The 15,000-nt window shown below is 40.3% G+C and overlaps 2 protein-coding genes across 2 annotated transcripts in view; one reads left to right on the top strand and one right to left on the bottom strand.

Moving 5' to 3' along the window:
* The window catches only part of LOC138012447 (collagen alpha-1(II) chain-like), a 31,834-nt gene extending 27,518 nt beyond the window's left edge, over positions 1–4,316 (top strand). The window contains exons 63-67 of the mRNA XM_068859217.1: positions 827–962; positions 1,598–1,701; positions 2,108–2,182; positions 2,895–3,116; positions 3,976–4,316. Of these exons, the coding sequence (XP_068715318.1) occupies positions 827–962; positions 1,598–1,701; positions 2,108–2,182; positions 2,895–3,116; positions 3,976–4,122 (684 nt within the window). The 3' untranslated portion in view covers positions 4,123–4,316. The remainder of the gene's footprint in view (positions 1–826; positions 963–1,597; positions 1,702–2,107; positions 2,183–2,894; positions 3,117–3,975) is intronic.
* Positions 4,317–4,462: 146 nt separating this feature from the next.
* On the bottom strand, positions 4,463–14,999 carry LOC138012448 (cytoplasmic dynein 1 intermediate chain 2-like). Its single transcript, XM_068859218.1, has 16 exons — positions 14,873–14,999; positions 14,116–14,248; positions 13,738–13,816; positions 13,500–13,563; positions 13,318–13,378; positions 13,093–13,182; positions 12,861–13,023; positions 12,644–12,743; positions 12,206–12,331; positions 10,006–10,152; positions 9,131–9,244; positions 7,630–7,763; positions 6,087–6,231; positions 5,792–5,932; positions 5,284–5,409; positions 4,463–4,941 (listed from the first exon to the last, which is right to left on the bottom strand). The coding sequence occupies exons 1-16, from the start codon at positions 14,945–14,947 to the stop codon at positions 4,810–4,812; spliced, it is 1,830 nt and encodes a 609-aa protein (XP_068715319.1). The 5' UTR covers positions 14,948–14,999; the 3' UTR covers positions 4,463–4,809.
* Between the last annotated feature and the right edge of the window lies 1 nt (position 15,000).

Consider the following 15,000-nt stretch of genomic DNA (forward strand, 5'->3'; position numbering starts at 1 on the left):
AGCGACTCAAACACAAGAACTGACGACATGCCCAGACCGTGCCCAAAAACTTGTTGTTGCTTTTTGTTCTAACAGAAGGCACCAATTATCAAAACGCTAGTGAGTTTGTGCATCGGACATGTGCTTCTGGCTGCGTCGCTTGTGAAAATCAGCATTAAGTAAAAGCAGGAACCCATAACTAGAAGCCTACAACTCCAATAGTAGGTCTATGTAGCGGCATTTTCACAGATCAAGCTATTTTTAGAAAAGTTCCCCATAAAGATTTATCTTTCATGAGTGAGCTTTCTCAATCCCATGGGTAATAATTTCATATGCAAGGCTTGTGATTAGCCGGAAAGGTCTGGTTTCACGGGGAAATCAATCTAAAAGTAACTCGGTTTGCAAAAACGCCTTTCCACAAATGCAATTAGGGAGCTTAAGCACGCGCGTTTTGAGACGCGGACGGCAACCGGAAGAGAACATTTCGCGTGCCAGGACAGTGGTGTCTCCCAGATTTTTACACTAATCATCTCTAATAGAGAAATGATATTTAGCAGTGTAAATGTGGCTGTGTGAAGACAAGTTAAGGGGGAAAAAGCTCCCTTCCGGTTGCCGTCCGCGTCTCAAAAACGCGCGTGCTTAGGCCCCCTAAGGACGTTGTACGCTCCCAGGTCATCCATAGGATCCTGGTGAAAGTTGAATACAGATCATGTGTCAGTCCCACACCATTTTAAGGCATTTGAACCGCATGGATTGACTTTTAATTATCAGTTTAGTGGTCTTAGGCCGAAAGATCAGAAAAGAAACTAAAATATCAGAGAAAATGTTTGATTTGAATTTTTTTTAGGATCCCAATCGTATTTTCGATGTTCTCGAGGCAGAGGTCCAGTCCTACAAGAAATGTCGGAGGCTTTTAGGTACAAGGCGCCACCCGGCCAGAACCTGTCGAGACCTGAAAAATGTTGAATCCAATGTTACGAACGGTAGGAGTTCTCATAAAATTTTTAATAAAAGAGCGGATAAGGAACAACCATAACCACATGACCTTGAAGCGTGTAACTTACAACTCCTTTCCTTGGAACAAAGCTGGGGATTCCAGTATGCCCAAATATGGACAAAAATAAGAACGATGCTACACGCGTGGGAAAATGCACTAGCTACGTTACATCCAAATAAGGAAATTTTTAAACTCGAAAATATCCCAGCTCTGGACCAGAGTTAAACGCTTCAAGGTCATTAGCTTCTGTAACAACTTAATGTTTGTTTAGCATTGTCAATCAAGTTTCATCAACTGGAAGAATGTTTATTGGATCTGAATTACTGCCAAAACTAGTATACTTGCACATGAATAGTTTCGTATTCTAACGGTTGGACTGGATCTAGCATGAAATGGAGGCCCGCATTAGCCTCCATTTCATGCTAGATCCAGTCCAGCCGTGAGAATTCGAAAATGGTCCATTAACTTGGTTTTGGACGGATACCACACACTGCAGAAGGAAGAGGTTGTTAGAGGTGTTCGTGGTTGATCAGCCCACACCCTCCCCTCTCATAAATGTATTTTATTCTTTTGTTAATGTTTCGGTCCTAACGACGGTGATCGCTTTGGTTATTTTCTTAGGATATTACTGGATTGATCCCAATGACGGCCCTGTATATGACGCAATACGGGTTTTTTGTGATTTTGCCTTCAATGCAACGTGTATCTATCCCAATAGAAGCAAGGTAAAATGAATGCGAAAAATGAATCATTACTTAAACATTATAGGTTGAATTGACGTTAAAAATGTTCTTATACACCAACGTGCAACTGTTAGAGGAAAATTTTCACCATTGAACTGCTTCATGACTCGCGTCTATTCAGAATATGCATTGTCGCCACTGTACGGTTAAAATGAAAAAAGAGCCGTTATCCTTCGAGCTTTCATGCTTACAAAGGCATGCGCAGCCAGTGATTTCAATTGGTTTCCGTCGCATTTTAGTCTTTTGATGTTCCCAGTGTTTCGTTTCCATCATAGTATCCAAAATGCGCAGCAGTAAATATGTTCGTAGGGTCTTTCACATTATTTTAGCATTCCGAAGCACTTGGACAAAGCTGACTCCACTCAAGTGTTCTTCGTTTGTATTATAGACAGGCAATAAAAAGTGGTTTTCAGGACCTGACGGCTACAAATGGTTTGCAATGGATTTTGACAAACGCTCGCAGGTACTTCCATAACGAAGTTATTTTACAAAACAGCTGCATCCTCGGCTTAAGGCGGTGGTAAACGTGAAAGCGGTTTTCACGCCACCTAAAATCTGTTTAAAATGGGAATATCTCGTTCGCATTTCAAGCAATGCCAAAATCCTCTGCTCATTTCACAACTTGTAAAATTGTGGTGATTTTTGGGTATCCTCGGGATTAGTAAAATTTGGAGAAATTAGAAATAGTGAAGATTTATTGAATTTTATAAATTAGGATTGGAAGTTAAGTCCACAACCTGGAGTGCTCTTGGTTGGGGAGCAACTGTCTGTTGCTGTTTCAAAAATAATTTTCTTTCATTTAACCCTTCCTTAAACCTCCTAAAATTTCATTGAAATTCAAACAGAAGGAACGCTTCACTTTGAAGCTGTTTCCACACCCGAATTATCATGCTCCCATGGTACAAGCCGAGTTCATGTCTGTGTCCTCTTCAAAACGAGTCTAAGTGCGAAGTTTTTGTAATGGTAATTAGTTCTGCTTTAAACATGAATAAGAAAAACTTCGCACTTAGACTCGCTTGAAGAGGGGGCAGACACGAACTCGGAAATGGCCTATTCTTGTAGAATCACTACTGTTACAAAATTAGAATAATTAGAATAATTAGAATCCGACGCTGCCAGTAAACTCTCTTGCGGAGCGCTTGAAACTAAAACTCTCATGTTTTACTTTTCTTTAGTTTGTTTACGACTGTGATCCCATTCAACTGACATTTCTGCGACTTCTTAGTGACCACGCCAAACAAAGCATCACATATCATTGTTTGAACTCCACCGCGTGGTTCAAGCAGGGATCTGGGAATTACAAACATTCAATTAAACTGAAAAGTGATAATGGAATAGAAATGCATGCCGAAGGTACCAGAAAATACGCTCCGACTATCCTGATGGATGATTGCAAGGTATGGATATATGAAGACATATGCTTACTATAGTTCTTTTCCGAATAGACTTTTCAAAGAAGAAGAAGGAGAAAGAACTAGGTACCAGGGAAGGGCATAGAAGAATTTTTTTCTCCTGCTTGAAGAATGAGGCTCTTTGAAGTGCTTTGATAAAAAAGTTACTTAAAAAGGAGGGGTTTTCAATTTAGGTTAGAAGATGTTCACGCTGTTACGATTGCTACGCCAAGTGATGGGTAAACGAAGCTCTTGCCACGTTTTACAATAGCGAGAATCAAAACCACAAACCAAGCTCGAGTTTTACGCACTTTGTGCAGGCCACAAGTATCACCATCGGATTGTGATCGATTCATTGCGCTGTTTGTACCTATCGTGATTGCACGGAGAAGTAACTTCAGGTCTTTTTGCCCAGTGCAAGTATTCAACAAATCCTGCAACTTAAATCTGATTTTTCCCGGAAAGCGCGGAATTTTCTCATCCGGCCCATTCACAACGGAAGGTTCCGTTGCGTAATGAGACCTCGATTACATCACTTGATAAACTGAAATTTTTTTCATAAACTACAAAGATACTCACCATTACTATTACATTAGTAAAAATGTTTCCACGAAGCCTCTTTCTTTCATTTTCTAGGTCGGTCCGTTTTAAAAACAGTGCCTGCCGTCTGTGTGGTTAGAAAACATGTACATATGCGAACAAACTCAAACGTTTACTTCACCCAAGTCTCTGCTCATCCTCCTTCTCCATTCCCTCAAAAAAAGGAAGCTGTGATCTTAGAATGCCTTTCTACCATGGTTTCAATAAAAATAAATGATGCAGTACTGGTTACAATTAAGATGCAATTACTCGTTATCACTTTTAGATTAAAGATGGGACGTGGCGTAAAACCGTCTTAGAAGTCAACACGTCCAAAACGCATCGTCTACCAATACATGATGTGGCTGTGTACGATATCGGAGACAGTGGAGAAGAGTTTGGCTTGGAAATTGGACCAGTCTGTTTCTCTTGATACTGCTTCTTCCGAGGCTCCAAACGGCGAAACACAAAGACTGCTTGAACTGTGTAGCGTGTACTAAATTGCGCGCCAGATGTTCCAGAATTATTTTTTTAAAATTCGTAACGATTTTTTTTTCGGTATAATGATACGTGGACGCACAGAAGCCAGAAAAAAGGTAGTAATATAGTGTTCAAATACACGGAGCTGATATTAAAAGTTACCTACCCATTAGTTGTAAAAGTAAAGAAAGTGGGAAAAGCGCTACAGTAGTCCATTTAACTTATAAATAGGAAGATTGACTCGGTTTGAGCGAGGCCTGGAGAGAACCGGAAACACCAAGACCTTGAGAAAATTACACTTTTGTTCATTACTTTATTTTTAACCTCGTGCGGATTCGTTTTTTGTACACCTCCTATGAGTTTTACAGATTCCAACATAGGATGAACCAGTCTAATAGGGCGCGATTCACTTACAGAGAATGCACCTAATTTAGAACTATCATTCGATAAACCATATCAAATGAGGAACACTAAAAGTTCTGTCACCATTCACCTTTCAAGGGCCACAATTTTTTCATATCGTCCTTATAACACCTTTATAAAGTACAGTCAAAAGATCACCATAGTTTAAATAGGACTCTTTTCGCCAAGTCCAAGACCAACTCGAATAGAAACGAAAACCGTTCGATAAATTGTCAAGTTAACTAAATGGTAACTTGGAAGGAGAGATCTTTGGAGAACCGATTTCGCCGACGGACGAAGCGTTGGCTTGGATTTCCTGGATAGTATTCTGGAATCTGGACCACTCATCGGGTCTTGGTACAGCGATTTGCTAAAATGAGACAAGAAAATACAATCGAGTCATCATCGACAAAAGTACTGTACATCCTTTCAAAAAAATATATGCTCACATCCAGCAAACATCAACAGGGATATTACGTACGAAACATGGAGACCCTCGTTTATTGCTAATACGCTTTAGTTCCTAAGCACTGAACACAGGTTCCGAGTGATTTCACCCTCCCTTTAAAGCGAGGCCAAGCGTAAATCTTATTTTCATAGGGAGGACTTCACTACGCACTCAGTTCAAATAAGAGGCAAAATAAATGAGCTCGCTCGAAGCAAAAAAAACTTCCGAGTCCCTGACGGGCTTTATGCTCACAACAAGATTTACCTCGCCAACATCGTAAATGAACACGTGACCATCATCATCACCCACAGAGATCTGGTGACCAGAGTGTGTCCATCGCAACCGGTTCAGTGATGTCATTGATTCGGAATGAGTGCTGGCTGTGGGCACCTATAAAGCAAAAGAACAACGTTGGGGAGGATTATAATAGCCGCACAAAAATACGTTTAAACAAAAGATAATTGAAATTTGAACCTATTTGTATTGCAGGGATGGCGCAGTGGTGAGAGCACTCGCCTCCCACCAATGTGGCCCGGGTTCGATTCCCGGGTTCGATTCCCAGACTCGGCGTCATATGTGGGTTGAGTTTGTTGGTTCTCTACTCTGCACCGACAGGTTTTCTCCGGGTACTCCGGTTTTCCCCTCTTCTCAAAAACCAAAATTTGATTTGATTTGTGTTAACTTGTTAACTTCAATTTACAGTGTCCCCGATTAGTGCTCTACAGCGCTAGAAGATTAGACTCTTAAATAAAGTTCCTTTCCTTTCCTTTACCTCAGTATCATTATTAAGATTCCACAGGTCCAATCTTCCTGCGCCGTCCACTGCCGCGAATAAAGCAGGGTGGATTGGTGACCACTGTACATCATATACATAATCACCATTGTCTTCAAACGAATAAAGGGGCCGCGGGTTCTGTAATGAAAAAATAAAAGTTCAATTGAGATTTGTTCTTTTTCAAATAGCCTACAGAGAAGGCAAATTAAATCACTGCGTGGAAAAATACACCAACTAAGCGCGATGCAATGTGTCGTGCGCGAGCAGCCTGAAAGAGAGATCTTTTACCAACCTTGTGACTCCAGAGTTTGATGGTCCAATCAAATGATGAGGTTAAAAACAAATAAGAGAAGTCGATTGGCCCGGCCGCTGAGTGGGTATCGATACCTGTCGCTGGACCGTAATGACCTTCAAATATGTCACTAATACCAGCCTTGCTGAAGATATCAACAAGAATAAAAGACGTTACACCGGATTGAGAGAAATAGAAATTAATGGACAGAGATGATAGGGATAAGTTTACTCAAAATTGCGCTTTAAAGGGAAACTGTCACGAGAAGCGCATGCACTAGCGTCTTGTGAAAACTTGAAAAGTGTTAGGTTAACTTTTCTCAAGTTGAATCGACAAATTCAAAATGGTGTCCACTGGAGAGGGCCATGGTCGACAAAGGAGAAACTCCGGCGAATATACGTGACTCACGCGTGAATCCACGATGGCGGCTAGAATTTTCCGTGGGCTCGAGAACAAACAGACTCGAGCATGCGCAGCTCATGACAGTGCCCCTTTAAGTGCTATTTACACCAATGTAACCAATCTGGTAACGAAAATGGGCCGAAACAAGGACAGGACCACTATTAGATCAACGACTGAGATGCACGGTCCCGCTTGAGCAATTCATGGGAATTTGAGATGTAATTTCACAGTAATGACCACGTACAAGTACAGGGGAGGGATAGATTAGATCCTTAAGGGATTGAAATGTCAACGTCGTTCCCGGGTCTTTTCTCCTCCGAGAAAAGGGCGGAGAAAAGCCCTGGGAACGGGGTTGATTGAAATGTCACTGAACAGTAATAAAAATAATATTTAATAGTATTTCAGTTTTCTTTCACTGTTTTCGCGAAGCCATCAGAATAGAGGTAGTATCAACGGTTGTCCTCAAAGCGACGCCAGGGAAAGAAAAAATCACACACATGTCGATATGCGTTGGAAACCGTGCGTGGGAAAATAAACTTGTGTTGCCGGACGCTGGTGTGGTCCTGGAGTCAGAGCGTTCGATTTGCATGCGCAGGGTTGGCTGGATTTGTCCTCTTTGATTCTGGATTCAACTCCACTTCGCATTGTAAATTGCCAACTGCCAGTTGGGCTTCCTTAAACGATAGCCAAGTGCGTTTCTACTCTCAACAAGAGTACGTATATTTATTTAAATTACGTAACGTGCAACGAGACTTTTAAGAGTTGATGAGCAGATCTTGCTTTTGTTGAGAAAAAGTATCGCAAACAAGAGCAGAACAGAGAAAGGGTACAACTGCTTTCCATTCAAAATCAAGAGTGAATTAGATAAGAGTGTTGATCTATCACAAATGGATTTATTTTTACATACACTTTGCGCGCCACCCATTTCAGCCAATCAGAAGAAGCCATAACACGCGTGACTGCTTCTGCCATGTTTTTTTTACAGGGACATGACAATTGATTTTCGCGGGAACGGGTATTCTAAAAAACAGACTCATATGTGACTGTGCTGGGGAGCCCACTCATCCCATAACAACACTCATATCTAGTTCATTCTTGTCGCAATGGAAAAGCACTCGGACCTGAGCTATTACAAGATCACCTTCCATGTCGGCAGGCGGTGTACACAGAGCCTTCCTCGCTGCCAACCACGAAGTTATTAACATCACCAGCTAAGAAAGACAAAGAGGTCACTGCTACCGCTTTGGATTGTTTGTACTGCAGTTCCATACTGTCCTGAAAAAAAAAACGCAAACTCCGAAAGTCTGACTAAGAATACAAAACATTTCATATATTTGAAATGCGGTTATGTAATTCTAGGTGAAAGTGATCATTGCAGTTAATATTAGGGAGCTTAAGCACGCAACGTTTTTGAGATGCGGCCGGAAGTGAGGTGTTTTCCCTTTTAACTTGTCTTCACAGAACCACATTTAGATTGAAGAGTATATTTTCTCCATTAGAGATGATTTGTTTAAATATCTGGGAGATACTACTGTCCTGGCATGTGAAATGTTCACTTCCGGGTGCCGTCCGCATCTTGGAAACATGTGTTTAAGTTTCCTAATAAGAGCAACTTGAGCAGTTGCAAAGAGACCTGAAAAAATTCCAGGCTCAAACGGGATTCAAACCCATGACCGTGTCACAGGCAATTTCCGAGTTCATGTCGGCCTCCACTTCAAAGCGAGTCTAAGTGCGAAGTTTTTCTTATGAAAATTAGTTCACGCATATTTAAAGTAGAATTATTAGTTCAAATTAAATCACCATAACAAAAACCTCGCACGAAGCCTCGCTTTGAAGAGGAGGTGGAAAAGGCATATTGCACTGCACTTGCTCTACCGACTAAGCCAACTGTGAGTTGCTCACCAGTTTGAATTAAATTCCGTAATTGGCGAATAGAGCGAGTTGTAAAACCAAAACCAAAGTAATTACTTTGGCCAATCAAAAAGGACGGAGACAATCCTGTAAGCCAATCAAAACCCGAAGTAATTACACGTAGCCGACACAAAGCGCGGGAAAATGTGCACTCGCTAGCCACGATTGGTTTTGGTTTCACTCCTAACTGGTTGAAAAAGTGGCGCGAGAACTTTGAACTTCACTGGGTGAAGTAATCATAAACCAAGAAATTCGCTAATTACTTTCGATACTCAATTGAAAACTGCTCTATGTGATAGGAGCCATTCAGACTAATGCGTTTTCATTACAAATACTTTCTTGTGCGGTTTCGCCTATCACGCCACAGAATGCCCCGAAGTGAACACCGATGAAAAGGAAGACTTAAAAACGGTTTCAAAAGTGGAGACGCTGGCTCCAGTTATAGTGTGAAGAGGAAGAAAAACTACTTTTGAAAACGATGAGGTCAATAACATGGGAGGCTTGGGTACGAATCATTGGAATTGGGTACCAATCTGGATTGGGTACAAATTGACTGGATTCCCTTTCATAATCATCGTTTCATCATTTTTGGGCGTTTTAGTTTGGACAAGAAAACAATGGTGTGAAGATATTTTCCATCATTTCCGTCAAGATGAAAGATGGCAATTTTGAAAACGCAGCAGTGTGGATCGACCCTGACAAGAAAAGAACTTTCAATAATTATTGCTAACCTGTGGCTGAGACAGCATGTCAAGACTCCATGAACACATTTTACCATCAGTTGAGACACTGATCAGATTATGAGCATTCTGGGTTCCCACAACATTGACACAATACACAGGATGCTGTAATTTATAGAACAGAGGTTAAACAACAGCGACATGGTGCATCTTCAGAAGTTTTGCTCACGTGGTGGGTTTGGCTTCAAGTTAGTTTTTAGGGCAGGTGTGGGTTTGGTTTGATTTTAAGATGAGGGTTAGGATTAGCCTAACATAGACCTAGGTTTATAGACCTGGACAGGCTAACCTACGTTTACGTTAGGCTAACCCTAACCTCACCCTCACCCTTGAAGTAACCCTGCCAGCAGAGCCTTTCTTCATTCAATGAGAAAGAAAGGACTCTGTAGAGATTACATGTTTGTAAAGTCTTTATTGAATATGTGCAAGCCATTGCTTGGAGACAGTTTCAAACCCAGGCTACTTCTTGAACGCACTCCTAGACACCATTGACTCCATGTTGATTTTCGCACTGCAGGCTCAATTTTGACCCTCGCCTTGTCAAAAATATGATGTGCGCGCAGCGTAAACAGGTTTGACCAGAGTGAGTAGCCCAGAAACTTGGGCTGCCGCAACTTAAGACTAAAGACGATTTCTACAGGGCCTCTCTTGCGCACCCTCCGGTGAATTTTAGAAAGGCTCTTGAACTCACCCTTGCCCTCGTTTTAGCAATGCTGTATTCAACTGCACTGAAGATAATTCAGATTCTAACTACTTATCCTGGTTTCAATAAGACACAAGAACATCATACAAAATTTTCCTTGGCCTTTTCCTGTTACCCAGAAAGTTATGAAAAATATTCAATAACTTTTTTCTGCTATTTCACCTACCGTGTGAGCAGTAGCAGAGAGAGGTGTTCTCTGTACAGGGGTCTTTTTACTGCTCCTATTATCCCATAATACTATTTGACCAGAATATGTGCCACCAACGATCAAATTGGGATGAAACTTGGCAAATGTGACGGACATCACCCCAGACTAGGAAAAAAAACATCACCACCAACAACATGCAGAAATGAGAATTTTTCAAAAGACAAAAATTACAACCGTTTGCTGTCTTACAGTAGAAATTTACATGATTTAACGTTCCCCTGAAAAGAATACACAACATAGGTTAATTAAAGGAAAAATAATTTGGAGCACTGCATTCTGGAGAATAAATGTTAAATTAATCAACATTACAGGGATCCACATTCATTTTATATCAAAGTCGTCAGCCACGCAAGTATGTCTTATGATGTAATTGCCCGGACAAATTTTGGGTTTCCTGGGCAAACAATATGGACGTATAGGATATGGTCGATAAAATTACCAGTTGTAACTTGAGCATTCATGTTTTATTTTAAACTCTCATCAGAAATTACAAATTTTGACTTTGGAGTATTGTTATTTGCACCGTGGGAACCCGATTTACAGTGGTCCATATCTGCCACGGCCAAATGTACTTGAATGCAGCTTACAAAGTTACCATGCTCTTGTCTAGTGTCTTCCTTTTATATGCTATCTTGATTTTGTTTTTGCTGTTTGTAAGCAGCAAGTTCTGCTCCACTTGTTTTCCTTTTTGCCTGAGGTGGCGAAACACCTTGTAACTATCAGCTGAGACCACCTAACCCTAACCCTAATCCTAAGACCTAAACGACTTAGTAACAACCATGCCAGCGGTGAGCTACATAAAAATTGAGCCTGCCATTGTTTCATGGAAAGTACCGCAGGGTCAAAGAAGGCGCCCAAACTTGAGATTTCATTGCTGCAAAGCTCTCAAGTCTTAAAGTTTCCAAAGAGTGGTATGCTTGCTGCGGATGGCGTCAAAGGCACAAGTGTTCTGTGTTTCTTGTGCTGGAGGCGCCAAAACCTTCCAGTGGGGTCTGGGAGTATGCTCCCCTGGAAAGTTTTTGAAAGTTGAACATCTCAAATCACTGGAAATGCACTGTCGAGTTCACCATTTTGGTTTTTTCATGCTGCTTGCTAAGGGAGCCCATTTTATTATGGTCAGCATGAGCTAACATATCGCCCTATAATTTGTTTATTAATGGTGAAAGTCCTGAAGAAACAAAACAATTGGTCGCACTTGAACAGACAGAGCATTGGCCGAAGTTCAGTGTCCGTGAGGTAATGAATTCAGAATTCATAAGCAATTCTGAAAGCTTAAAAGGTAGAGTTACCTACCAGAAGAGTCCCAATGCGTGAGAAATGCTCGTGTCGGCGTGAGAGTGTGAGATTGCATAGAAATGTGTGGGAGTCACGCTCAATGTGTGAGACTTTGAGGGCTCTGTTACTGGAACTTTCCATTGAATGAAAAGCGGTCAGAACGAAAGTACATTCTATATTACAACATTTGATGGCATTCATGAAATGATATTTATTAAAACATCACTTGTCCAACGGACGACCTTTTGAGTTCTTATATTCGTCTGGATGGGTTTTTAGTCGTCTGGGACAACCAGACGACTGCAAATGTGGATCCCTGAATATTATCTTCTCAATGCAGCATTTAATCAGAGCATTCTCAACTAACCAGCTTGAGGAAGCTAAGATTGCAACTGCAATTAAAGATAAAAATTACAGGATTCAGTGACCAAATAAAACAGTGGACGTTTTACAAAAGACCTTTAAAAGGGGCTATAACAATGGCCCAAATTGCTTCCAAACAAAACAAATTCATTGATTCTGACAATGACTTAAAGCAAGTTTCAATTGAGTGTTATAAAACCAAAACCAAAGTAATTACTTTAGCCAATCAAAAAGGACGGAGACAATCCAGTAAACCAATCAAAACTCAAAGTAACTACACAAAGCCAACACAAAGTGGGGGGAAATGTGCATGCGCGAGCCACAATTGGTTTTAGTTTCACTTCTGTTTGATTGGAAAAGTGGCATGAGAACTTTAAACCAATCACTGAGTGAAGTAATGCAAAACCAAAGCAATTTGCTAATTACTTTCGACACTCGATTGAAAACCACTCTATCATTGTTAGCAATAAAAATGTGTGACTCCATAGCCTTCAACTGCTGGAGTAACTGAGAGCCTGACCTGACAGTGGAAAATGTATTCTGGAGACTCTTTCTTGTATTTCATGTTCCATATCAATGCCACGCCATCTGGTTCATGAGGAGCATCCTCATTATTGTTATATGAAGCTACAAGCAACTCTGGGTACTGAAAATACAATGACAAGTTCGCAATATTAAACACTCTAGAGAAACCAACTGTTCACTAGTAACCAATAGGGAATGTTTGCCTGTGATCTGTTCTGTTGAAAAGCACGCAGGAAGTAGATAGATCTAGAGCACAAGTGCTCTATCCACTTCCTGAGGGAAACAATATCCTCACGCATTTAACTAAAATTTTTGGAATCATACCACGGAGCTTGTCTTTGATAAGGAATTCCTCCTAAGGACATCACATGTATGACAAAATGGGCTTGTACTTGTACAAGTACTTGAATTGTTTGAAAAAAGAAGTTATTACCTGTGTAGACCAGTCCAAGCAAGTCACTGTTCTATGCCTTGACCACCTTTCATCAAAGAATTCTCGACTGAATGACAGTTTGCCAGATGCGAGGGTATCTCTGAATGATTAAAGAGTGAATTTGTGTTAGATAGTTCACAGGAAAAAAAAGGAGGAAGGGAAGAAGCTTTCCTGACCACAAAATATGAAGCTAATCACCACAATATAATTTACCCACCCCTCTATGTCTTCTGTCTCAGCACCAGAGTAATCAAATGTTATGTCCACGGTTTCACATAGAGCTCTTTCCATCAGCCTTGTAGCTTTATCAAAGAACTTGCTAAATTCTCCTGAATTTAGTATGTGTTCCTTCTGTTCTTCACTGAGCTCTATAACAGGAACTGTTGAATGGAAAGGTACAGTAGTGGTAAAAATTCAGATGTCAGGGGATTAGTGAAAGTATTACATACCTTCCTCTCTGCTTTCTTCTCCACCATCTTCAGGTTCTGTTTGTGGTTCTATCTCCTTTGGTTTTGCAGTAAGAGTGGCTTCAAATTCGTCTAAAGAAAATTCAAAACATATTACGCTTCTATTGATAGAATGCATCTTTATGCATTCTCCAGTACAGCACAGTGACTATAAATTTCACACAGACAAAATAGCATAAGTTTATTAATACCGGTATAACTGCATACCTGGTGCCTCTTCAGGTTCCAAATTTTTTGTTTGTGTTTCTTTGTTGTATAAAACAGGTTCCTGAAGTATAGACAATAAGAATGGTCAATATGGTATCATAAATGTAACTAGATTTAACAGAAACAAACCTCCAGATTTATTTACAGTTTCACACTTGGCATTAAATTCTTGTGAGACTAACCTTAGGTGGTATGTTGGTCTGGGTAAGCTGGGAAATACCCAACTTGACAGGTCTTTTCTTTTCTCTGAGAACAGAATTAGGGCAAAAACAAAAACAATGAGGATGACAGTTATTATTTAACAACATTTTTAAAAAATCAGTTTGTAGTAAGTCCACTAAGTAAAGTTAATTTTCCAACTTGTGCCTATTACATATGTACATTCCATGTCTTAGGGATAGGGTTATATACATTACTAACATTTGCACAGGAGATCTTGCAGCTATATCTTTTCCTGGACTGGCTGATTCAGGTTGTTTTTGCATCAGAGGTGATCCCCCTGAAAACATATGCATCGTACAATTGGCAAGTACAAATTTCAAATACCTGTTTAAGATGAGATCTTTGGGTTTCATAAACATCAAGTTTCATTGTAACAACAAATCAGTCAACCATATATATATTTGTGTAGATAATAGGCCAGCTGACAACATGGGGGAGGTGGCAGCTAAACATACTCTTTGCACACAGCTAATGGGTTCTTCAAACATCCTAGAAATTGTATTTACACCCTCTATACAGAAAATACTTTCTACGATAATACAAGAGAAACAATACAGCACATAGCTCAATACAAACCTGCCCTGCCATCTATCACATCGTCAGGTATAATTCCCTTGAGCAGCTCATCAATTTCAGATTCCTTGCTGCTTGCTGTTGTTGCTGTACCAGCCTTTTGTACTGTGGGCGTTTTGCTTTTCTCCTGGTCTTGCTAAATACCAAGTTACAAATCATTATTGGTGTAGCAGTTAGAGCAGTTTGCAATTGAGTGTCGAAAGTAAATTGCAAATTGCTTTGGTTTTGCATTACTTAACTCAGTGATTGGTTCAAAGTTCTTGCGCCACTTTTCAACCAATCAGAAGTGAAACCAAAACCAATTGTGGCTCACACGTGCACATTTTCCGGTGCTTTTTGTCGGCTACATGTAATTACTTTGAGTTTTGACTGGTTTACTGGATTGTCTCCGTCCTTTTTGATTAGCTGATTGGCCTTTTTGATTGTCTCCATCCTTTTTGATTGGCTTTGGTTTTGTTTTTAAGACACTCGATTGAAACCCGCTTTATATTAAAAAATATAATACCATTCAATCTCATCTGAAATCTGATTGGCCGAGAGCGTATTTTTTATTTACAGTGTGAATGTACAGTTATTAAGTATACATCAGTGTTCTGGAAATAAACATTGCCGTCCCTATAGTTCGCATTTTTTCCGTTCAGTACAAAGAGCCCATCAGCTCGGGGGAAATCTTTATCTTTTATAAAAATCAAGTTTCATGGAAGGATAACTTTCCCTTTGTAACTGAAATTAATCGAATTGTACATGCATTTGTTCTCACCTTATCCTTCCGAGCTTGTTTAATCTGTTCTAAGCGTTTCCGCTTTCTTTCTAGCTCAGCTTTTCGATCAGACATGATTCCAGCACCGGGTTTGTTGATCCAATATGGAGGACGATGAAAACAGTGAA

Source organism: Montipora foliosa, chromosome 8, assembly GCF_036669935.1.
Source record: "Montipora foliosa isolate CH-2021 chromosome 8, ASM3666993v2, whole genome shotgun sequence".
NCBI lineage: Eukaryota > Metazoa > Cnidaria > Anthozoa > Scleractinia > Acroporidae > Montipora > Montipora foliosa.